This window comes from Castor canadensis, chromosome 5 (genome assembly GCF_047511655.1).
Source record: "Castor canadensis chromosome 5, mCasCan1.hap1v2, whole genome shotgun sequence".
NCBI lineage: Eukaryota > Metazoa > Chordata > Mammalia > Rodentia > Castoridae > Castor > Castor canadensis.
Window position 1 is genome coordinate 167,268,197 of NC_133390.1, and position 24,350 is coordinate 167,292,546.

The 24,350-nt window shown below is 40.4% G+C and overlaps 1 protein-coding gene and 2 pseudogenes across 2 annotated transcripts; all 3 read left to right on the forward strand.

The window, feature by feature from the left end:
• The first annotated feature begins 504 nt into the window (after positions 1–504).
• Ywhab (tyrosine 3-monooxygenase/tryptophan 5-monooxygenase activation protein beta) lies at positions 505–22,366 on the forward strand. 2 transcript variants are annotated; one of them, XM_020156096.2, is made up of 7 exons: positions 505–718; positions 2,482–2,585; positions 14,958–15,260; positions 17,355–17,478; positions 18,989–19,152; positions 19,877–19,972; positions 20,534–22,366. In XM_020156096.2, the coding sequence occupies exons 3-7, from the start codon at positions 14,967–14,969 to the stop codon at positions 20,588–20,590; spliced, it is 735 nt and encodes a 244-aa protein (XP_020011685.1). In that variant the 5' UTR covers positions 505–718; positions 2,482–2,585; positions 14,958–14,966; the 3' UTR covers positions 20,591–22,366. The 2 variants fall into 2 exon arrangements, with proteins under 2 accessions (XP_020011685.1, XP_020011678.1); XM_020156089.2 differs by lacking the exon at positions 2,482–2,585 and having other exon boundaries at positions 507–718.
• LOC141423763 (small nucleolar RNA SNORA51) lies at positions 8,520–8,639 on the forward strand (annotated as a pseudogene).
• Positions 20,924–24,271, forward strand: LOC109678214 (small ribosomal subunit protein uS17-like; annotated as a pseudogene).
• The last annotated feature ends 79 nt before the right edge of the window (positions 24,272–24,350 follow it).

Genomic DNA, 24,350 nt, shown 5'->3' on the forward strand with positions numbered 1-24,350 from the left:
GAGAGTAGTAAGTATCTTGAAGGATTGAAAGGATTAACTGAAAATATAGGAATGAGCAGTTTCTGTTCTCCCCTATAGTATTTCCTAAGCACCCAGCCAATGGGGCTGACCTCGGCCTCCGACCACATGAAGAGTACTTTTTCAGGGTGGCGTGGGCCCCTACAACCTGCGGAATCTCTGGGCCTGGTAAGTTCCAACCCAAGCTGAAAGGGCAACCCCAAACCTTCCTTCCAAGTCTTCTTGGTTCCCACACATCCCATTTCTCCACCGTGACCACCTCCAGCTCCGCCCTCTCTCCTCCCACCTCCTCTTCCTGCTCCCCCGCCTCATTTCCTTCCCCTTCGCCGGCCTCCTCCTTGCTCCCACCCCCATCCGCCTCATCCCTGCCCTCAGCTCCTTTTCCTCCTCCCTTCCGTCAGCGCCCTTCTCAGGCGGCCGGGGCAACCCCGTGCCTCGCTTGCCCAATGAGGAGCCGATGCAGGGCGGGGCGGGACTTGGGTCGGAGCGGAAGTGGTAGCGGGAGCGGAAGTAGAGCTGCCGCCACTACCGCCGCCGATTCCGGAGACGGGGTAGCTGCCGCCGCCGCCGCAACTGCAGCCCCTGCAGCCACCGCCGCCGCCGCCACCCCCGCCGCCTGAGGAGTAGGGCTTGGGAAGGAAGCGGTCGCCGTCGTCAGAGCTTCGTTGGACGCGCCTTCTCCCGCTGTAGCCCTCCCACGGTGAGTGCGGCGCGGGGTCCGCCCGGGGCCCCCAGGGGCCCAAGCTCGAAGCCCCTCAAGGGCGGTGGCAGCAGCGACGGCCCAGCGGGTGCTTCCAGAGGGGTTTGCGGCGTGCTGCCTCCTCTGCCCCGCGCGGCCGCCTACGGCGCGGGCCTGGCCTCGCTGCGGCCCCTCCCTGTTTCCGGGGCCGGGCCGTTCGGCTCTAGGAGAAGCCCGGGCCATCCTTGCCGCCTGCGGCCCTGCCCGGCGGGCGGGGTGCTGCTCCGTACTGAGCCGAAGGGACCGTCGGGCCTTGGAACCCGGACGCCCCCTCATTGTTCCTCCTCTATCCCCGCGCGACCCCTCCCCGCGCCTGGATGGGCGAGAACCGTCCCTTTCAGCCCTGTCATCTCTCTCTGTTCCCTGTGGTTTCCAGAAATTGTAATTTAAGCCAACCCAATTCCCCTGCTGGACTCTCCCTAGATGAGTAAGGGGTTTAACCTTGGGAGACAACAGGGGAATCCCCCCCCCCACCGCTCCCACTTTGCCGTAAAGCTGTTTCATCATTCTCCACTGGTTTGGGAACATGGTAAGATACGAGATTCCCTAGGAAGAGCAGGATTGAGATTTATTTGAATGAAGAAATGGATTTGTTGGAACCGGTTACTGAGTCAGGCCAGATACCCAGGAAAACAATGTCACAGTGCTGAGAACTGAAAATTTTCCCATGGTATTTACTGTCATTTAATGTCAGATCCCAAATTCCCCCATACACTTTTTTTTTTTTAATCTGAAATTTGTAGACTGGCCTCCCTGGTGATGGGGGAAGGGTGGGAGGGATGTGGACCCCTTTTCTTCAGAAGACATCTGTGGCTATTGCAAATGGAGAACTTGCATATAATGAGGTTTTCTGCATGTAATGGGGTTTTCCAAGGTGACAGTACTGGTAAGACAATTTGGCAACCTTTCTGTAAAAATGATGTCCTTGCTTTCACTGCATTTCTCTTTGGTAAGGCCAGATAGCATCAGGCTCTGATTTTACTTGCACCGTGTGGGAGATGGAATTTGGCAAGATGATGTTATGAATATATATAATCAGCCATTCACAGGTGCCAAAACAGAAAGGTGATGCACTTACAAGAATATGAAAATTGTCTTCACTTCTTACTGTGTCTCACTTGTTCATATGAAACCCCACACACGCAGATTTTAGAACTGAACACATGGTTGCTCAGCCTTTTGTATTTCCTGCTGGACATTTATATGAATATCACTTGGTTTTAGTGAATTTCTTCTTGACCGCTTCCAGTGGACCCCATTTCTTACTTAGGGTTGTCTGAGCCCTCATTTTCCTTTGTTCCATGTCCTTAGCACGCAGCATATTGAGTGTAAAACCTATTGATTTTACTCAGTCCAAGTTAGAATTTTAAGCATGGCGTTTGAAATAGAAGGCCAAAAATCCGGTAAGAACTGAATTATTTTCCTAGCTCTGCCTTCAGTGAGATAAGAACCACTCACTCCATCTTACAGATGAAGTCTGTATAAGAAATGAGGTGATTTGGCCTAATCCAATACACTTAGTTTCAGACTGAATATCCCCTTTCCTCTGTAGCAAATATTTATGGACTGACAGCCCCTGGAGTGTGGATCCTACACTATAATGTTCTGTACATTTCCCATCTTGCAGTGCTTGTGTTATGTTGAAACCATTTTAGAATTGGAGCTCTATAGATAAGGGAGGCAGCCTCTATAAAACCAGGCTGAGCAAATTCCCTTGATGCTAGTTCCCTAGGCAGAGTCTCCAGAGATTTGGGCTGCTGCAAAAAAGTGCATTTCCCTCACTTGGCTGTGGATCCAGAAACAGAAGGAGCACTGGAGTTGGAGTTAGGTAAATTTGATCCATTCTTGCTTGCAATATTTTCTAGCAGTGTGATCTTAAGCCTGTTAATCAATCTGTTAATTTCTCTCCAGATTTGTAATGAGCCCTTTTTTTAATAATCTTTAAGTTGGGAAATACAAGATTTTGGTTTGGTTTGTTTTTTAATCGAGTTCTTTTTCTTTTTTTCTCCGATCATATTCCGATAAGACCCAGCCTTGCTTGTGTACACATATTGCTTTGAAATAATCATATGTGGTATAGGATTTTATTTTGCGTATAGGAAATCCAGTTTTTCTGAGTACTTTTCTCATCTGTACAGTGCAAATGGTAATGCAGTCTTTGATATGTTGTGACATACTCAGAATAAGCATCTGGGATGTCAATTTTTTTAATTTAATTTTTAATTGAAATAATTGTAGATATTGGTGGGTCCCATGTGTTGTTTAAATATGTGTGTGTGTGTATGTGTATATATGTATATATATCATGCAGTATTTAAATCGGATTAAACATCTGTCTCCTCAAACATTATGCTGAAAACATTCAAAACCCCTTCTTCTAGCCTTTTGATAGACAGTTCATAATTGTTATCTATTGTCACCCTACTGTGCAACAGCACACCAGAACTTCTTCCTTCCTCTAACTGTAACTGAGTACCCATTGATCAAACTTCCTGTAGTAGAATTTTATAAATAGTTTTGACATAGTCATGAACGTGCACACTTAGATTAGGCATAGAGACATAGAATCTAGCCATTGCAACTTGTTCACCAACTCCTGAGGTAACATCAGATAATTGGTTTATAATCATAATAGCTACCACTTAGAGCATTAACTGTGTGCCAGACTTTGTTTTAAACACGCCACACATAGTAATCCAGTCTTCCTAATAGCCGGTAAGAGGTAAGTACTATTGTCTCCAGTTTACAAATGAGGAAGCTGAGGTGCAAGAATGTGTGTTCTTGCATTCACAGCAAAAGGTATGTGTTGGAATCAGGAATCAAACCTAGGTGGTCTGACTCTAAGGAATGGGTAGATTTCTAGTTGTGGTGGAAAACATGTATATATTTCATGCAAAAACACTTAATCCTTAGTTTTTCTTTCCATGGATCCTTCTAAAGTAAATGTGGACTGTAGCTCATTTTGAAGATAGATAATAATGTGATTTGGTGGGGGGAAGAGGGACAATACCTAGTCAGATGTGTGGGGATGATATTGCTGATATGTACCAGGAAGCAAGCTTGGGAAAAGTCCTGTTTTTCCAGTGCCTACTTCATACTAGGGAGAAAGTTCACCAGTTACTTTGTGGCACATAGTCCTAGGTTTTTCATCTATTAGAGTTGATCATTGTTGTTTTAATACTACCTTTTCTGTAGATTTTTACATTTCCTATATTTTGTTGGGCAGGAGATGAGGGAACATCCTACATAAGTAGAGAGAAAATTCTAAATTGCTGCATCTTGTTATGCTCCCTGCTCTTTCAGTGGCATGAGACAAAATGGTTTTCCTTTAAATGAGGACACCTTAGAGAATGAACTAAAATTTCATTGTAAAGGAACTTTTAAAAAATTCCTTGGTTTATACATTTTTCTAGGGAGATGGTAATTTACACTAGTTAGGGGGCAGGAAATTATAGTTATATAATAACTTTTAAGCTTTAGAACTATCTTGATCGCTACATGAATATGAATTTAGTAATCTGCATATTATAATGGAGAAACTAAGAATTGGTGCTGTATTCTGAGGGGATTTTTTTTAAAGGAGAATGCTAAAGAAAGGAAAATAGATTAAAAGTACTTTCTATTTCCTAATATGTGCCAAAAGCCACTTAGAATACTGCTTTCTCTACTAAAAGATCTTATACAAGAGGCACAGTTACATGTTTCTAACTCTTGTAGTGAGATAAAAATTAACGATGGCCTCATAAAAACAAGTTATTCCAGCAGATTATAGAGTAGTTGACTTTCTTTTTTCTTCAGTTCTGGCCAGTTCTTTATTATGTAAGTTTTCCTCTTCTGATTGTTTGTTTCATTGTTTTCCCAGAGAGACCTAACCAGAAGAGTTCTTTGTGAATGGCCTTGACCAGGACAAACAAGTTGAAGGCTAAAATAAAGTAGATATGAGCCCTATCCCTTATTATTGTTTGTCTTCAGTTGAAGGCCTTACCTTAAAGCTTACTTGATGAGTTTATAATCTCAGATGGTTCTTCAAAAAAAAAAAACCTAATAATTGTATCTTTTTCTTAAATAAGCATTGGGAATCATGATTGATATTTAGAAGATTGTGCTGCCGTGAGGAAAGAACATTATCTTAGAATTGGTTTGGATCCCAGCTCTGCCATATGTAGTTGTGTGATCCTGAACAGGTTACTCTATAAAAGGGGACAGTGTCACCTGCTTCATAGGTACCTAGGACTGAGTAGGTTGATACAAATTCCTAAGTGTTTTGCTCATTTAAGCAGACCATAAATGGTGGATATTAGTTGTTTTGTTCTTCGTATAACTAACATGTTGGGTTTTTAATTTTTTTTTTTTTTTTTTGCAATCCTGGGGTTTGAACTCAGGGCCTTTCCCTTGCTAGGCAGGTACTCTACCACTTGAACTATGCTGCCAGCCCTAATTGGTTTTTTAAAATGTGGAGATAGCTAGTGGAATGGCCCAAGTGGTAGAGTGCCTGCCTGGCAAGTGTGAGGCCCTGAATTCAAACCCCATTGCCACCAGAAAAATTGGAGCTGATAATGGAAAGTAGTTCAAGGACTGTTGAAACTCATTTGAATCTCTTAAGTGCAATGATTGGTAGCTGAAAAATACTAGTGATAAAGCATAGTGCTCCTGTTGAGAGCTAAGATGGCTTTTTTTTTTAAAAAGTAGTCTTAAGATGGACTGTACATACAGACTGTATTTTATAAGTCAGATGTAGTCTACCTGCCTCTGTCCACATAGGAAATAACAGCTTGTTCTCTTCTTTTTAAAAATGCATCAGTTGATCAAATGTTTTGTTACTCTGTGTGGAAGATACTATACTGCATGTTGAGTGTCCAAAGATTAAAGTTTCTGAGCTACTTGGGAGGTGTGTGGTTTGAGGCCAGTCTGGGTAAAAGAGGTTAGCAAGACCCCCATCTCAACAAACAAGACAGGCATGATGGGACGTGTCTGTAATCTCAGATCTGTAAGAGGTATAGGTAGGAGGATCCATGTCCATGCTGGTCCCTGACTAAACAACCTGTATGGAAAAGAAAGCAAAAAAGGGATTAGGGGTGTGGCTTTAGTGGTAGAGCACTAGAGCACCTGCCTACTGTGAGCCCCTAAGTTCAACCCCTAGCACCACCACCCAAAAAAAAAAATTTACAGAAGGGTCTAGATTTTTACCTTAAGCTCACATCCCAGTGTAGGAGCATTAAGTGTTAGTTTAGAAGTAGGCATAGGTAGTTGATGTGCCTTTCTTTTAAAAGTCTTTAAGGGAAGGAGTCTGAATTTAAAGTAAATGAGATGTGTAAGTGTCCCTTCACTCATTGACCATTTGTAAACTTGTGTTTGGAATTTGTTGTGGCTGCCATTTACTTCAGTGCCTGCAGAATGCAGAGGCTATGCTAAATATTTTGCATCATGAGCAAATTTACTCCTTCCATGAGCCCTGTTAAGTAGATTTGCCTGTCTTGCCCATGAGAAAACAGACTCAGTAGTCAAGTAACCTCTGGAGTTGATATGTGGTGCTAGTACATTGGACTGGGTGGCTTCATTATTTTGGTGAGTCCCAAACTTTGGAAATTTTTTCAATCAATTGGGCTGTCTTTATGAATCACAATTAGCATATTGTCTTTTTAGGATTGATCACTTAAAAGCTAAGAGGTCCATTCATTCTTCTATCTGCTATTTATTCACATTGTATGACCTTGAACATATCACTTAATACCTTCATTGCTTTGGGTTGGTTGATTGGGCATACTTTGCAGTTATAGTCACCAACTGATGTCAAAGAAGAAAGGGATTTTAAGTAGATGTGGGCTTTCTCTCCAGTTTCGTGTTCACTGGACATGAAACTAATGACTGTGTTTCAAATGTGCTGTTTCTGTTTCTAACGAAGAACCTGCAAATGTTTGAATGAAATTCAATTTTTTACAGGATTCTAAATTTTTTTAATGTGTAGAATGGCACATGAACATTTTTAGAGTAGGTGTTTTTCAGTGAGTAGTTTTCTTTGAGAGCCAGGAGTACTTAACTTTTTCTGGATAACACCCACTAACCAACTGGTCCCGCTGACTTTGTCAGTCCCTCCTGCAGCAGTTTGGCATGTTTTTTTTCAGTGGAGTAACTCTAAAGCTATAATCTGCTTTATGGTGCTGGAAGTGCTCTATCTGAAGTGGTACATCTGTGAATGCTCTTCAGAATTTGCTGTCAGTTCCTTACCTTCTGAGCCTAGATTTTTAGATGTTCCTGTTGGTTTCTTCTCTCTGGGTTTTTGTGTTTTGTTGTTGTTTTTTTTTTTTTGTTTTTTTTTGGTGGAACTGGGGTTTGAACTCGGTTTTGAGCTTGCTAGGCAAGCACTCTGCCACTTGAGCCATTCTGCCAGCCCTTTGGGTTGTTAATTGTTCTCACTCTTTACCTCCTTTGGCTTTTGCTTTCTCTATCATCTAGAAAAACGCACACACTACATTTATCAGTTTTTCCTGTCATGACCTGGAATTCTCTTTTTTCTCTTCTATACACACCTCTACCATCCCATAAAAGAAGTTAAGACCCATATACTTTCAAACTAAACCACTTTCTTCTAATTCTAGCTGGTTGTTTTTGCAGGAAAAGTATTGTACCTTTAAATGTATGCTGCTTTCAAATGAGAGTTTAAGCTCTGTAAGGAGAGAAATGTATTTCTTTTGAATTCCTCTCAGTAAATGATACAGAGTTCCTGAAAGTACTGATAGTTTTTCTTCTTGCAGTTACTTCAGTATACCTTAGATTATATGCAAAGTTCTTATTTGTTATTTATGAGTCTTTCTTAAAAACAGGCTCCACCATATGGTTTATATAAAGCTTAGGTGATTCCTTTTTGGGGGAGAGGGGTAATTCCTGACACGTTACAGATCATGGAATCTTCATCTTAAATTTGTAACGGGTTATTAAATTCCAGTAAGATTTATTTCAGAATTGAATGTGTTTTTTTCCTTAAAAATAAAATATAGCCGGAAGTTAGTGTCTCTAAGGACCATAGCTGTCATTTTCAACTCCTTTCTTACTTTGAAAGGACTTTTTATAAAAAATACATATTAGTGATGGATTGTCATTTTTTGTCTTTGTCCTTGGATGTCTGTCTTACCATTGGGAAATGATGTCTCACATCTTAGAATTTTGACCCCAACTAGGCAAAAAATTGAGCTGAGGGACTAGTTTGGTTCATAGATACTCCTAATTCAGCACTGGTTGTCTGAATTAGCATTTTGTTTGTTTGAAGGAAATACTGGTACTTTGTGGGCACCTTTAGAAGTTTTTTTCTCTGGATGGGGTGGCACACACCTGTAGTCCCAGATGGCAGAGGCAGGAGGATCTTGAGTTCCAGCCAGCCTGGGCTACAAAGAACTTGTCTCTTTAAAAAAAAAAAAAAAAAAAAAAAAACAAGGGCTAGGGATGTAGCTCAGTGGTAAAGTGCTTGCCCAGCATATCCAAGACCCTGGAGTTGATCCTTAGCACTACAAAAAAAAAAAGAAGGGGAAAAATTTCTCATGTCTTTTGGTTTCTCTGCCTTTTTTGGGGAGGAAGGGGTGGTACTGGGCTTTGAACTCAGGGCCTCGTGCTTACCACTTGAGCCATGCCTTCAGCCCTTTCTGTCTCTTTATTTTTTGCCCTGGCGGGCCTCAAATGGCAATCCTTCCCATCTCTGCCTCCTAAGTGCTGGGATTCAGTGGCTTTTTATAAACTTTTTTTTTTCCTTATAAAAAACACAAAATATTGTGGCCCTTGATGCTTACCACAGGCTGTGTTCTTTCCCTCTGAAGAGAGAGAAAGCAGAGTAAATTTAGCCCGTATATACCTCAGTTCTATCCCTGATCTGTATTGTGATCTCTAGAAATGGGGAAAAACATTTTTAAAAAGCAATACACGTAGGTCAATACTACCTGTATAAGGAATATGTAAAGAAAAATGAAAGAAAAAAAAAACAAAACAAAAGCAATACACAACTGGGTGCATTGGTGCACATCTTTAATTCCAGCACTCAGGAGGTTGAGGCAAGAGGATTGTGAGTTCCAGGCTAGCCGGAGCTACATGGTGAGACCCTATCTTCAAAAACAAAAATGAAAAATACCTAAACAAATTTAAAATGAGAACAAAAGATAAGAAAGGAAGATTATGAGTCAGGTGCCAGTGGCTCATGCCTGTAATCCCTAGCTATTCAGGAGGCTGAGATCAGGAGGATTTCAGTTTGGGAGACTCCCATCTCCAAAATAACAAGAATAAAAATGGACTAGAGGTATGGCTCAAGCAGTTAACTGTCTGCTTTCCAAGCACAAGCCCTGAGTTCAAACTTCAGTCCCACCAAAACAACAAAAAAAGAAAATGAAGATTATAAAAATATTATCACTCAGAGATAGACTGGAGAGAGAACCATTAGCTATTTGGTGTTAATTTTTCTGATCAGGTGTATGTTCTTTAGGGGATGTTTTACAAAAATGAAACCCTGTTGTTCAGCTTTCTTCCCCCATCCCCCATGTTTCCTAAATAAATCTTTCCCATTAAATCCCTCTTGATGGCAATGCTATCTTATACCATCTTCCTCTTTTAAAACAAAAACCAAAACCCTATTGTTAGATATTTAGATTATTTCTAGTATTTCACTAAGCAGTACCTGCATTTACCGGCAGATGCTTTCAGTCCTATAATTTGCTGAGTCCAGTGACTTAGAACAGATTGACACCCATCATCACTATGTGGGTGTGCTTGGAACTCTTTTTCCCAAGCGTGTCAGTGTCTTCCTGAAATACGCCAGGCTCATGAAAACCTCGTGGCTCACTTCAGGGCTGGACCCCCTGTGACCTCTAATTAGTTTGTCTGCCTTGATATCTTTGACTCTTTTGGGTTAGTGCCAGGCCTGATGACAAGATTGATCTTTTTAAAACTTTTTAAAAGCTTTTCAGGAAGGTAATAAAGGTTCTCTAGGCACTTTTTTTTTTTTTTTGTGGAGCCTTCATTCAAAGTCTCAGAATAATTCTATACTATCACTACTTATCTCTAGAAAATATGATTAGCAACTAATAGACATCAGGTGTAGTTAATGTGTATGTCCATTTTGAACTCATTGAGGGTCTGAGTCATACCTAAGTACCTGAGTCTCACGTGAGTCTAACTATGTTACGTTATTATCATAGTTCCTTACAAAATTAATGTGGACATTTGCCTTTCCTCCTCATGAAATTATATATATATTTAAGATACCTGTGTCTCTAGTACTAGGGACTGAACACAAGGCTGCACATGCTGTGGGAGCGCACTCTGCCACTGAGCTGACATCCCCAGCTCTCTGGATTGTATATTTAAAAATCATAATAATAATGTCACATTTTGTGGGTTAAGACAGTGATGTGGCAGGAATAATAGTACTTCAATTTGTCCTATATACATTTTTAAACTAAAGTTTCCACATTCACTCTCCATAATTCCCTGTGTCTCATGTTCACAGCAACTCTTCTGAGGGAAGAATTATCTTCATTCTGTAATGGAAGGCTGGGATTTAACAAGCTCTTACTGCTGTGTAGTGTACTCTGACACACAGTGCTGTTTCTTTCCTGCCACACCACATGTAGGTAGCCTGTGTTTCTTGCTTTCCTAGTAATGAGTGAAAAAACAATAGTTATTGAGCGTGAGTTTTGTGCTTAGAATGGTTTTAGGTACAAAACAGTAAAGAATTGGGGGTATAGCTCAGGGGTAGGGCTTTTGCTTAGCATGTGTGAGGCCCTAGGTTCAATCTTTAGCACTGCAAAGTTAAATTTTTTTACTTTATGCTTTATATAAAAATTCTTTCGATTTCAAGTGAATAGCAACACGTGACTGGCTAGCTAGTAGAAACACAGCTTAGGCTTGGCTTAAGAAAGGCTTCTACAGGATGGTGTTGAGTCATGCTCTGAAGAACTTTTTATTTAGAGTAAATGGAAAAGGTCATTCCAAGTAAGAGATCTAGCTTACTGAAGTGAAAAAGAAACACACTTTTAGGACAACCAATTTGATCAAAGCATATACTGTGTGGAAGGTATCTTGTGGGAGAAGTCTGAGAAGATGGTAGGTTGGAAAACTTAATGACGTGGAAGAAGTCTGACTCGACTGTCCACAGCAGGGAACTAAAAATTTTGAGTAGAAAGTGTCTTGATTAAGGACATAAGAAGATGGGTCTGATAGCAAAGATGTGAAGGGGGCCGCATAATGAGAGGCTGAAAGCAGTGAGAACCGGGAAAAGTCATGAACGGAAGATTTATTGTAGATGTAGAAAGAGGAACAATTTCATTTCTTGTCTGCTGCCTTCCTCCAAACTGCTGGGTGTTGTGTAACCCATTTCCTGTTGAAATTGGTCTAGCTGCTTAGAAATCCATGTTATATAAGTCAAAAGTTATGTAAGCAGTAGGCATCAGGACATTTAGCTATGGGTTCTGTTTGTTGTAAGTTTTTATGTATATGTATATACTTGAAATGTTTTGAAACAGGTAAATGAATAGAAACTTTAAAGGCATTTTTTTGTTAATATGATAGAACTTCAGTAACTGTTGTGATGATCCCAAAGAAGGTTGAAATAGTTGGCCCCAAACCAGAAAGGCCACATTGTATTTTAGAAAGTAGGGTGAAGACATTTGGGAGGTCCCAAGGAGTAGTCAGGATTCTTCGAAGCATGAATTTTAACTTTTAAATTAAGGAGAGAAGGGGGCGGAGGGCAGGGAGAAGTAGGACCAAGAGTTTCATAGCATCCTTTAGCATTGTCAGGCCTTATATTTCTGTACTACTGTATTATACCACATGGGATAGCTTAACTTGGCTCTTGACCAGAACTTAATTGGAATCTTTCGTAGGAAGATGTACCATTTTATGAACTTGGAAGTGGACTTATAATGATTTATAGGTTTAAGCTAGGCTAAAAACTGGACATTTTCTTAAGCTTACTGAGTCATTGAAAGTTGACATCCCTCTTCTGCCCTTGACACTTTCAGGAACAATGAAATAAAGATTAATAATAGAGGTATTTACCCTGATCTCAAAGTGTTGATGGTAAAGAAAGATATGCTGAGGGAGTATTTAATTTGAAGGTAAGTAAGGTATTTGCAATATATTTATATGAAAGTACACTAGTTTGTCTTGTGGGTAACAAATACCCCAGCACCTTAATGGCTTAATCCAACAGAAATCTTTTTTCATACTGCATGCCCAATGCAGGTCTGCAGGAATCTCGGCACTGCACAGTCATCCAGGGACTCAGCCAAGCAGAAAGTCCACCATCTATAACATACGGCCTTTTGAGAAGAGAGCCTGGGGACCACACATAGCATTTTCACAGTTTTAGCCTGGAAACAGCATCATTTCTGCTGGTGTTTCATTGGACAGAACTCAGCTGCTGGGGTGGGCTGAGAAGGTCTGGGAAATGTGGGAGAGCAAATGGAGTATTTCATGAGGATTGCTGTCTCTGCAGTGGGTATTTTCATCCTAGTGTTATGAGTGAAGATGTCAGATCAAGCTCACTGAGTGTAAGCTTACAACTAATGAGTCTTATATAGGACACAGCTCTAAAGATGATTTAGGTAATAAGCAGTAGGAAGAAAATCAGTTCTGAAATGGAGAGTCAGCTCTTTTATGAATTGCCTGGGTTTTTGTTTTTTTTTTTAGAGACTCAATACAATAGAAGTTTATTTCTTTTTTTTTTTTTTTCATTTTTCTTTTATTATTCATATGTGCATACAAGGCTTGGTTCATTTCTCCCCCGTGCCCCCACCCCCTCCCTGGGTTTTGAGTATATTTTGTATCATTGAGTTTCATCTAATACAACATTATTATATGATAGGGCTCTGTGTTTAGAATTTCTCTCTTAAAAATACAAAAACGTGGCTAGCAGAGCAGCTCAAGTGCTAGAGCTCCTGCCTAACAAACGTGAAGCCCTGAGTTCAAACCCCAGTTCTGCCAAAAAAAAAAAAAAGACTTGGAGCAAAACCATTTTGTAAGTAAAGATTACACTTTTTTGCTATTTTTAAATTACCAGTCATTTTCAGTCTTACACGTATATATGGTATAGTAAACTCACATAATTCACAGATTTATTACACGTAGTTTTGACCAAGTATGGTTAAAAAAATAAAATTAAAAGAAATTTCAAAAACAGAAATGTTAAGTTCCCATGTGCACATTATACAGCTTAGTTGCTGTGAAGTTCTCAGTCTTGTGTTGTTTAAATCATGTGATCTGTCCTTAATTTTGTGAAAATATGTCTCCAAAAAAGCAAATGGTGACTCAAACAAGGTAAAAGTTACAGTAATCCCAAGCAAAAAAGGGCACATAGTGTGCTTAATTAAGTGGCAAAGTAAAATTTTTATATTTGTTGAAAGTGGCATGTCTTTGAGATAGAGCATGGAATAAGATCTAGTCTTTGGTACACATATAAATAGATATATGTACATACATATATATATATACACACATATAAATATGTATACAACAGTCATGTTGTGGTAGTAATGTAGCCTACCCCATGTGGTTTCAAGTTATGGATGCCAGACCTATTAAATGTAGGTATAGGGAAATTTGAGAAACTTTAGAGTCCTGAATTCTGAGCATTTGTGGTTTTTCCTCATTGGTGGTCTCCTTAGAACTATATACCTGAAGATACCAAGGGTCTACTGTCATTAAATAATTTGTTTTAGAAATACACTCCTACTAGTATTCATCTTTTTATACCTTAAGATAATTTTTTTTTAACCTGTGGAACAAGTGGGCATATAGAAATTTAAGCCAATAGTACATAAACTAACTCTTCCTGGTTAGTAGGTAATTTATTTAGTTAAAACCCAAAAACTGCTGCATTCTGTAAGAGGTAGAATTTGATGAAATGCAAAACTGAAGTCACTTAACATTAGTTACAGTTTGAAATTCTGTTGCTGTACATATTGTGGACTCCCATCTTTTGCAGACTTTACCTAAGCAGAGTTTGTGCCTGATATTTGTATATAATGCTTTAAACTGTGTATTAAGTCATTCTTCCTCACATTGAGAGTCAGTGGTGGTCTTACTTTCTACTATGGAAACAAAAGCTTCAGGTTAAGAGATCTAATGCAGATCATGTGACTTGAGAGTAGCAGAGCTAGATAGTCTCAGTCTGACCATCCTTGCTTTATGCTCCTTTTCTAGTGTGTTCTTAGATTGAAGTTGCTGTGTATGTTTTGTTTTTGTTTTGCAGTACTGTGGTTTGAAAAGTTATCGTATTACAGAGGATATGATAATGTTTCTGTAGCTTTTGCTTTAAGATTGATTAAGCAATCAGCATGTTTATAATTGTAGTATTTTCCCTATACTATGGGAAAAGAAAGTGGACAATTAGAACAGTGAGAGAGGGCTTCCTTTGTTATAGGAGGGAGTCGAATTAAGGTTCGACTTTAAAAAAGCAGCTACTGAAAAAATTAAAGGACATGTACTTAGTATATACTCTAAAAATAATTATTTGACTGGGCATGGTGGCTCACGCCTGTAATCTTACCTACTTGGGAGGATGAGATCTGGAGGATTGCAGTTTGAAGCCAATCCAGGCAAATAGTTCATGAGACCCATCTCCAAAACAACCAGAGCAAAATGGACTGGGGGTATGCCTTAACCGGTAGAGTACCTGCTTTGCAAGTGTGAAGCCTTGAGTTCAGACCACATTCCCACCAAAAAAAAAATAATAATAACCAAAGCAAAAAGGGCTGGTGGAATGGCTCAACAGTGAAGTGTATGTTTAGTAAGCACAGGATTCTAAGTTCAACTCCCAGTACTGCAAAAAAAAAAAAAAAGTTATTAAGTAGTTGTCTGTTGGGGAGAATAGGAGAGTGGAAGAAAACCAAAGCTCCCGAAATGGCTAGATGAGTTCAAGTACTGGCTCGCTGCCATCTTTTCTTACTTTCAGTGCTGCTGTGGGCATATTACTTGCCTTCTTTATTTCTTCACTTTCAGAAAAGGAAGAAGGTTGTTAGGAACATACCTTTCATGTAGGACCATTGGGAAAACTAACTGATCAGAATAAATTTAAAGGGTTCTGCAAAATTCCTGACCTGGCTCAGTACATGATCAGCACGTTGATAGCATTTGGAAATATGGGTCTTACTTTCAGGTATGTTTCCATGCATGTCTAAAGCCTGACATTTGCTTTCTCTTTCTCTTTCTTTTCTTCTTCTAGGGAAAGACCATGGACAAAAGTGAGCTGGTACAGAAAGCCAAACTCGCTGAACAGGCTGAGCGCTATGATGATATGGCTGCAGCCATGAAGGCAGTCACAGAACAGGGGCATGAACTCTCCAATGAAGAGAGAAATCTGCTCTCTGTTGCCTATAAGAATGTGGTAGGTGCCCGCCGCTCCTCCTGGCGTGTCATCTCCAGCATTGAGCAGAAAACAGAGAGGAATGAAAAGAAGCAACAGATGGGCAAAGAGTACCGGGAGAAGATAGAGGCAGAACTGCAGGACATCTGCAATGACGTTCTGGTGAGGGACCAGCGCTTCTGCTTCAAACTGATCTCTTAAGTAGGATTAATTTAATGTCCAAATGCAAACTCTCAAACAACTACAAGAGAGAGGTGTCTGAATTTACTAGAAACTGCAAGCCATTTGCTACTCATTTTTAGGCATGTGATAATGATTTTTTTTTCCCCCTCACTTTTACTTGATCAGAGGTTGTTCATCACTTCTGAAGTATTTTCCTTTCCTATCAAAATGACCTGTGAAAAACAGAACATTTGGTCAACAACCCTCCATCTTTTCTTTAGAAATTGAGGCCAGATAGACAGGATCTTAGATTGGCGCAGCCACAGGTAGGCTGTTCTCTTATTAGTCTGAGTAGTGATGTTATGTCCAGTAGGGAAAACAGGACCAAAGGACTGAGGTATCTTTTAGGCTTTTTCCAGTCTTGCCTTTGCAATGTAGAGTACTGGTTTTGTCTGAAGGTTAGGACATCTCTGTCAAGTGTAGCATGCATTCCAAAGCCAAATCACAGGTGGTTTGGAGCTTCTCCTCTCCTGTATTTTATGTAAACTCTAGTAAGATGATTGATTCCCTCTAGTTACAGTTTGGGATTGGATGGGAGGGATGCATATCCTAGAGCAAATCATGATCATACTGACTTTCCCTCACACCCTGAGCCCACTGGGAACTTTTTTTTTCTTCCAGGTGAAATCAGGTAAAAATGAGGGCTGCTTTGAAGGGAAAAGGAATTCACACTTGTTGATCTACCTCCTCCCCTGCTGGCTGCCTCTCCGAGTTCCTACCCTTGACACCTTTCTTTTGAAAACCAGTACAAAGCTTGTCAGCCATCAGGCAGTACTCCTCATCCCTAACCTATAAGGAATTACACCCTGTCTGTATGCAAAGAATATTAAAATGACTACTGCCCCTTGCATCCTCGTACTTTGATTAAATCCCTTCCAGCTGAGCTTGAGCTTCTCATTTATTAGACTCATGGTGGAAGATAAAAGCGTCATGGCTAAACTTGCTGCCTGTTGATCATTTGGGGGTTTGTTAATGGTGCACTAATTCCTAAATGTTAGGTACATCTGGTATTCAGATGAAGTATGGCATGCATTCCAAGGGCAAGAAAGTTCGATAGTTCCTGAAATGTAGACCAGCTTTTAAAAGCATCTGAAAGAATGTGAAGAAGAGCATGGTACTTACTGCCTCTTAACCAGTTTTTCAGGATGCCACATTCTAAAACAACTCTTCGAAAATATTGCTCTGTATACGAAGCTTGGACTCCTTCAGAACTACTTTTGTTGTAAGCATAAATGTTTAAAGGAATTTATTATTAATAATAGTACTAGACTCTGAGTGCTTACTATGTGCCAGGCAACGTGTTAAGCACTTTATGTGTACATAAGCTTACTTGTCCTCATTGCTACCCTAGAAAGTGATGTTGTGGCCCACATTATACAGGGAAACTGAGATTTGGGGTGATAGGCAGTCTGTGTAGGGTCATATGGATATAGACAGAAAGCAGCTGAAGAGGTGTCTCTTCCCAGGTCAGATTGACTCTAAACTTAATTCTTGGCAGTGTTCTCTGTTACTACTTTTTCCTCACATACTGGAAAGATTTTTTTGTCTTCTAATTACAGAAGTAATACAAGTTTATATGTGTGTATTTTTTTAAAGGACAGAGGCAGAAAAGTATAAAGCAAACAGCACTTCCAATCTTATCTCCCAGAGAATCATTATTCACATAATCCTAGGCTTTCCCCCTGTGTATTATGTATACATTTTTAATATTAAAAATATATAATTGATTTTTTCACTCATTTAAGAGCCTTTCCATGTTATAAGTGTAGTTCTGCATCCATTATAATACATAGCATTCCATTATAATGAGTATATCTTAATTTATCATGTATGGATGATCAGGGTGACTTGTAACTGAAGAATACAGGCATCTGCTCTTATACCTGGGCCAAAGAACATTTAGAGGCTTGGATGAAAACAATTTTTTTAATCTTCAAAAAAATTGACAGTGGTAGTATATATCTTGAATTGCAAACATAATTTTAACATCTTGTAAACAATTAAAATTTTTTAACAATATGAATCATTTTTTAGGAGCTGTTGGACAAATATCTTATTCCTAATGCTACACAACCAGAAAGTAAGGTATTCTACTTGAAAATGAAAGGAGATTATTTTAGGTATCTTTCTGAGGTGGCATCTGGAGATAATAAACAAAGTAAGTAACATTTTAAAAAATTTGACCAACTGTGGAGTTAGTCTTCTTTTATAACGATTTTTGATAGTTTTTTACTTTCTTCACCATAGACACTAACATCATAGTAAAAAGAATTTAAAAGGCCACAGCGCTGTGGTGAACTGGATCATTGGAGATGACAAAATACATCTAAGGGGCCACTGTAGAGGGCATTAAAAGTCTGCTATGTAGTGCATTTAAAGAGCTCTTTATCTTGGGGATTTTGATGGCTCTTTTTTTTAGAGGCAAAACTTTAAACTATAGTAGCCCACCCTTATCCATGGTTTTGTTTTCCCCAATTTCAATTACTGAAGGTTAGCTACAGTCTGAAAATACTAAATGGAAAATTCCAAAAAAGTCATAAGTTTTAAAGTACACACTCTTCTGGGTGATGGGGTGAACTATTGTGCCATCCTTCTCAGGAAGAGAATCATCCCTTTATTCCAAGTATCAACCCTGTATGTGCTGTCTGCATATTGATCACTTAGTTGCTGTTTGGTTATCAGATTGACTTGTACTATGGCAATGCTTTTTTGTTTAAGTAACATTTTACTTAATGATTCCAAAGTGTAACCTTCTATTACAGAGTACTGTTACAATTGTCGTTTTATTATTAGTTACTGTTAATTTGCTACTTTGTTAACTTGTAAATTAAACTTTATCATAAGTATATATGAAAGCACCTATATAGGTTTCAGGCATCCACTAGTGGTCTTGGAACATAAACCCCACAGATAAGAGAGACCTTATTTGTATTTGGTAGTATGAAACCATCATAGTGATACATTTCTTTCATCACATGGATTTATTGTGATGGTGATTTTAGTTACGCTTTATTAGGTGCCTACTGTGTGCCAAGTACTTTGGAGTCTCCATAAGTTTAGGTGGGAGTCTCCCATTTTTCTAATAAAGGAAACCAACTCTTATGTGTGTGGAGGTTTTTACTTGCTCCACAGCCACTTACCTAGTGAATAATAGCTGAGAATTCAGCTGGGTCATGGTGGCTCACACCTGTAATCCTACTTGGGAGGCTGAGATTGGGAGGATCAAGGTTCAAGGCCAGCCCAGGCAAATAACCAGAGCAAAATGAACTGGAGGTATGCCTCAGGCTGTAGAGCACTTGCTTTGCAAGTGGAAGCCCTGACTTCAGACTCCAAAAAAAAAAATTGGAATTTAAGTTTGGGTGTGCCAACTCTAAAACCCATTATCTTTAGACTACAGCATACAGCTTTCCACATTCTATCTTGTTAAAGGTGTGTGTTTCTTAGCTGCTTTAGTAGACTCAGTCGTAATTGTCTGTTTTCCCCATTTCATATGATATGTGGCTTAGAATAAACATTGAACAAATATGTGATTGAATGGTGGTGACACTAATGCCTCATTCTGATGGATCATTTGCTTTGGTCCAGTTTGCTAAAGTAATTTGATAGGGGATCCAGTGTGTGATGCAACATGTGAAAGAAGCTAGCCTTATTTTTCATATTTCTTCCAGCCACTGTGTCGAACTCCCAGCAGGCTTACCAGGAAGCGTTTGAAATTAGTAAGAAAGAAATGCAGCCTACACACCCAATTCGACTTGGCCTAGCACTGAATTTCTCAGTCTTCTACTATGAGATTCTAAACTCTCCTGAAAAGGCCTGCAGCCTGGCAAAGACGGTGAGAAGGACCTTCAGTGATTTCTAATCATGGAAAATAGCAAAACAGTGTGTGTTCTTTCTAATAACTTCTTTTTATTTCTTAACATTGTCACTCTCTTGTACTTTCTAAGGACTTTCTAGGAAGTACATCTTATGAAATATAGACCAGTGCTTTGTGATTTCTTCTTAACCTGCTGATTTTTGTTTCATTTGATTACTGTTTTGGTGGATGATTGCACACAATTCCAAGTGAAGGTGGTAGTTGTTCCTCATCAAGCTTTGAGCATTGGTTGTATATTGCTATCTCTGTACCCAGATAGCAGGTTATGGCTGTGCATAAGATAGAAATCAGACATTTTTTTTGTATATACTGTATTACTGCCTATCTTTTTTTGACCTTTCAACATACACACTGTTTAAAATTTTTTAAATGAGCCTTTGGGAATTTAAAATAATCATGTGAATTTGCCTAGAATAAATGTGCTAGAGTTAGCAGTAGTACTGCTTAATTATTAGGTAACGCTGACTTCTGATGTAGGAATTGTTTCAGCATTGCTGGTTGGTGCTTTGTAAACATGCATTATATATTTTTTTGAAACACCTAGCAAACAATGTAATAATAACCTAAGTTCTTTCAAAATACTATAATAGACAAAATAAATCAACTGATTAGCCGGAAAAATAAGCTAAACTAGCTCAGAGAACTTATAGATTCTTTGCTAAAGGCTCTTTCTTTATTTTAGGCATTTGATGAAGCAATTGCTGAATTGGATACACTGAATGAAGAGTCTTACAAAGACAGCACCCTGATCATGCAGTTACTTAGGGACAATCTCACTGTAAGTACTCCTGGAGTTTGGTTTTTTGACTGTTTGCTATTCACCTATTTAATTCATTGGTAGCCAAGATTTAAGAGGGATTTGTACTCTATTAAATATAATTAAAATTTTAGATTGTTAGCTAGATGTAGTGGTGCACTTGTGTAACCCGGGAGGCGAGGCAGGAAGATCACCTGGAAAAATTAGCAATTCCCTACCTCAAAAACAAAGTAAAACCAGAAAGGCTAGAGCATAGTCCAAGTAGTAGAACACTTGGAGGCCTGGGTTCAATTCCCAGTACCACAGAGGATTTTTTTCTTAATTGTTAGTTTTATATGACTGTAAAGTTTTAACTTTTGCAGTAACCACTGCCTGTAGTAATACGGCAGGGATTTTACTTTATTTGGGGGGGGGGGTCTTTTATTTGATCATTTGTGCATTTACTTGTATGTATATACATTGTTTGGGCCACCCCCTCCCCAGGAGTTTTAAATAGTTGAATGAGATACAATCTAGTTTGGGCCACCCCAAGGAAGATTTAGTGGCCCTAATTTATTTATTTATTATTTTTCTCTCTTGCAGCTGTGGACATCGGAAAACCAGGGAGATGAAGGAGATGCTGGGGAGGGAGAAAACTAATCTCCTTTGTGCTTTGTGATCTGCTCGGTGTCACTCTGTACCCTTCATATATATCTCTTTGTGTGATAAAAAAAATATATATATATATATTGTATGTCGACTTTCGATTTTTCACAGCCTAAGCCTAGCAAAAATGGTCCATGGGATAAATAGTTGGTATTTGTATCTAAAACTCAGATTGGTCACATAAATGCCACGGCATTCTGAAGTTTTGATTTCAGTTAACATTGATGGGATTACTGTATGTTTAATTTTTTAAAACTGAACACTGTGATTACAGGGTTTTGTAATTTAACAGAACTCTTACTGGTATAAAAAAAATAGACCCGAATTATGCGTAATTTTTTGGAAAGTTTAACCTGATATCACAATAGTCACTGAAATATTCTGTTGTAAAGTTGTACAGAAAGTTACAGAGAATATATTGTGGTGCTGGAACTTGGAAGGAGATACCATTGGCATTGAGTTTAATGGTTTTCACAGTAATTCTGCCTGTGGTTCGGCACTTACCAACACTTAACCAGTTTGAGCTGTTGCCACTCAAAGTTCATGACCACAAATGTCTACAGTGTCTTCCTTTAAGAAAATTCAAAGCCTGAAACTGAAATTCTTTGTGGCAGGTAACTGGGCTGTTACACTGTGGAAAAGTCCCATGCTCCTATAACATGTGACTATAAGCCCCCTTTTCTCCAGCAGTATGTTACTGATTTACAACCTGTGAAAACAGAGGAATCTATTTTCCTTATTACCACTTAGCTAAAAGAGGGGAGGGGGAAGCCGTGTGTTGTATGAATGGCCTTATCTGTTTCCTGGGTAATACCTTTAAGAATTATGTTGAGTTGAGATAGTCTCTTACTTGAAGAGTACTCAGTCTTTGAGGTCTTCCTAGCTTGGGGTATTTAAATTTTGAAATTTGGCATTTTTCCCTGGCCTTTTTGATAATTGACTCTGGTTTTCTCTTCCCTCTTTAAATTGATGTCCTTTTACATCCTTACATTTTTTTTTCTTTTGGAAGCCTCTCTTTATCCTTGGTTAACTTTTTATACTGTATGGGCAGGGGGTGAGAAATGATGAACACATTGGTGAGCAAGCCGTGCTTCAAAGAGTTGGAAAGAGTTTCCAGCACCATTGCCCTGTCTTCCTTCAGTTCTCAGCCCAGGTGTTGCTCTCCATTCAGTCATACCATGATCTGAATCAAAAAAGTATTTTTAAGTAGCCATGATTTCTCCCTGTATTGCAGCCAGCCCCGATACTGCTTGTTAGTGTGTCACCAGATCTCCTAGCACTACAGTGGAGAGAATAGTCAAGCCTATCAGTCTCACAGTATCGCCCCTCAACCTTTTGACATTCCATGTAGTTGTAGAGTCCATCTGTTTGTCCATCTGCTGAAACGAGAAAAAAAAAAGTTCATGCACTGATTTAAAACAAACCACAAAAACAAAAAAGATCCTTTCTAGCTGAACAAAAATGTGCAGTTAATACTTGGCGCTTGAAAATGCAGTAGTGAATGTGGAACCAAGCCTGTCTGTATATCTGGTAGCTCTCTGCTTTGTTTTTCCTTACCAGTATTCTGCCTAATGTTTGCTTCTGTGATGGTTATATTGCCTAGCAAGCACACCCGTGGTTGTGAAAATAGTATAGCAAAAAAAGAAAAATCCCCGGTTATTGATGTACTAGATTTGTGTATGTCTTTTAAACAGTTCTCGTTTCACCTTATACGGAATAATCAGGAAAAGTGTAAAAATTCAAAAGTGAAATAAAAAAATTTATCAGGTAGTTGGCCTGTGAATTGATGTTTCACCACTACCTCTTATTTTCAGAACTAGCTGACTATTCTGATTACACTTTTGGCTCTTGCTTTCTTTAAAAATAAGCAAACTTTACTTCATCCTTTACAATCAGAAGTCATAGTGGTAAGGGAAAGAAAATGTCATTAAACAGCTGCTTCCCACTTTTTGCAACAACCATCCAGATGTTAGTTAGGTCCCCTGTGGTTTGTAAGATTTGGTATGCAGTTACTTTGTATTGCTTTCAAGCCCTCCTCACAGTTTCTTTTGTCTTTAAACCCTGATACAACCAGGCCAGCAAGATATAACTAGGCCTTATGATTGTGTAAGTCTTGGTATGCAAGGTCTCTTGTCCTATCACTGTTTAGTTTATGATAGCCTGCAGCACTGTTTTCTTATGGGAGTCCCCTCCTCCTTCCAAAAACTTCCACACTCCTACAGTAGAGGAAGCCAGTCAGGGTACACATATAAATATCCCAAATTAGGATTGGTTGATGCTTTTCTAGAGTGAGGCCAGACAGCCAGACCACCTCCCACGCCTTGTTCTGGAGCTGTTGAGGTCACACCCACCTAAAGGTCCCAGAGTGCCTACCTACCATTGTTGCGGCAGGGAAGCCAGCAGAATCCCTAGGAGAAGCAAGATGAAGTATTGGTCTAGAGTGGACTGGAATTTTAATGGCCCCACACTGTGGGGTGCTGCTGGCTCATGCCTGTAAATTCTAGCTACTTGGGAGGCTGAGATCTTGTTTTGTGGCCAGCCCCTGTAAATAGTTCCTGAGACTCCCATCTCCAAAATAACCAGAGCAAAATGGACTGGGGGTGTGGTTCAAGCAGTAGAGTGCCTGCTTTGTAATGGGAAGCCCTGAGCCCCAACTGGCAGTGTTGCTTAGTGCCGCCTCCTTGGCCTCGCTTTGTTAGGTCCCTGCTGTTCCCCTGCAGGCTGAGTCAAGGAGCTCCCTGGTGCAGTGCAGGTGGGGTGGCTCAGTCTAGAGGAGGGAGGGGCTATACCGGGAGGAGGCCTTGGCTGTTTGACCACCAGTCTCCAGCAAGGCTTTCATGGCAGGGTTTAGTTCCCAGTCACAAAGCCACTTCCATTCTCGGTGCCAAAGGGTGGGACCGGGCCAGGCTGTTCCGAGAAAAAGCCTTTCTGGCCTTTTTTCAGGCGGCCGGAAAGAAGCAGCAGCCGCTCGACCGTCTTTCAAACAAGAAGAGGGTCCTGCTGGGAGAAAGTGGCACGGAGAAGCTCCCCAGGTACCACGGGACATCAGTGTGGGCTTAAGATGTCCGAAAAGGCCACGAGGGCGCCTACACTGCCTTCCCCGGTACCGTCTCCATCCGAGGGGGATCCTGCCCGGCGTGGTGACCGAGATGCAGAGCAGAGGCCACTGTCACCGCCGGGAGTCCTGCACCTCATCCGCAAGTACAGTCGCTTGGAGAAGTGCCACAAGAACATGTCGGTGCACCTGTCCCCTGCTTCAGGGACGTACAGATCGGCGACATCATCATGGTGAGCAAGACTGCGCTTCAACGAGCTCAAGGTCACCAAGGTCGCGGGCCCCAGAAGCAGTTCCAGAAGTTCAGAGCCTGGATGGGAGCCTGCTGCTCCCAAAACGAAATAAGCTTATTTTCCCACTTAAAAAAGATAAATAAATAAATTAGTGAAGCCTTCCTGGAGGCAGGGTTAATCCTGCACGCAAACATTGGGCCCGGGTGCCCCACTCGGAATCCTCCCATTTGTACGTGAAGCCGCCAGAAAGCAATTTCCTTTAATCCCGGACAGGACGGCGTGGTCCTCGTTTTACAGAAGAACCAAGTATGGCCTGAGCCGGAGCCCCGCGTGGGGTCCCGGCCTCCCACCCGCGATGGCTGCCGCCGCTGGCCGCGGGCCCGAGATGCCGATCACCTGCGCGCGCGGCTGGCGGCCGCAGGTGCGGCGGGGGCGGCGCCCTCGATTGCGCGGGCCTGGGGCGGTA

Coding starts and splice junctions, on each gene's coding strand:
- Ywhab (XM_020156096.2), top strand. CDS start 14,967: ATGGACAAAAGTGAGCTGGTACAGAAAGCCAAACTCGCTGAACAGGCT. Junction 17,479..18,988: donor ATCTGGAGATAATAAACAAA/GTAAGTAACATT, acceptor TATTTCTTCCAG/CCACTGTGTCGAACTCCCAG. Junction 19,973..20,533: donor TACTTAGGGACAATCTCACT/GTAAGTACTCCT, acceptor TCTCTCTTGCAG/CTGTGGACATCGGAAAACCA.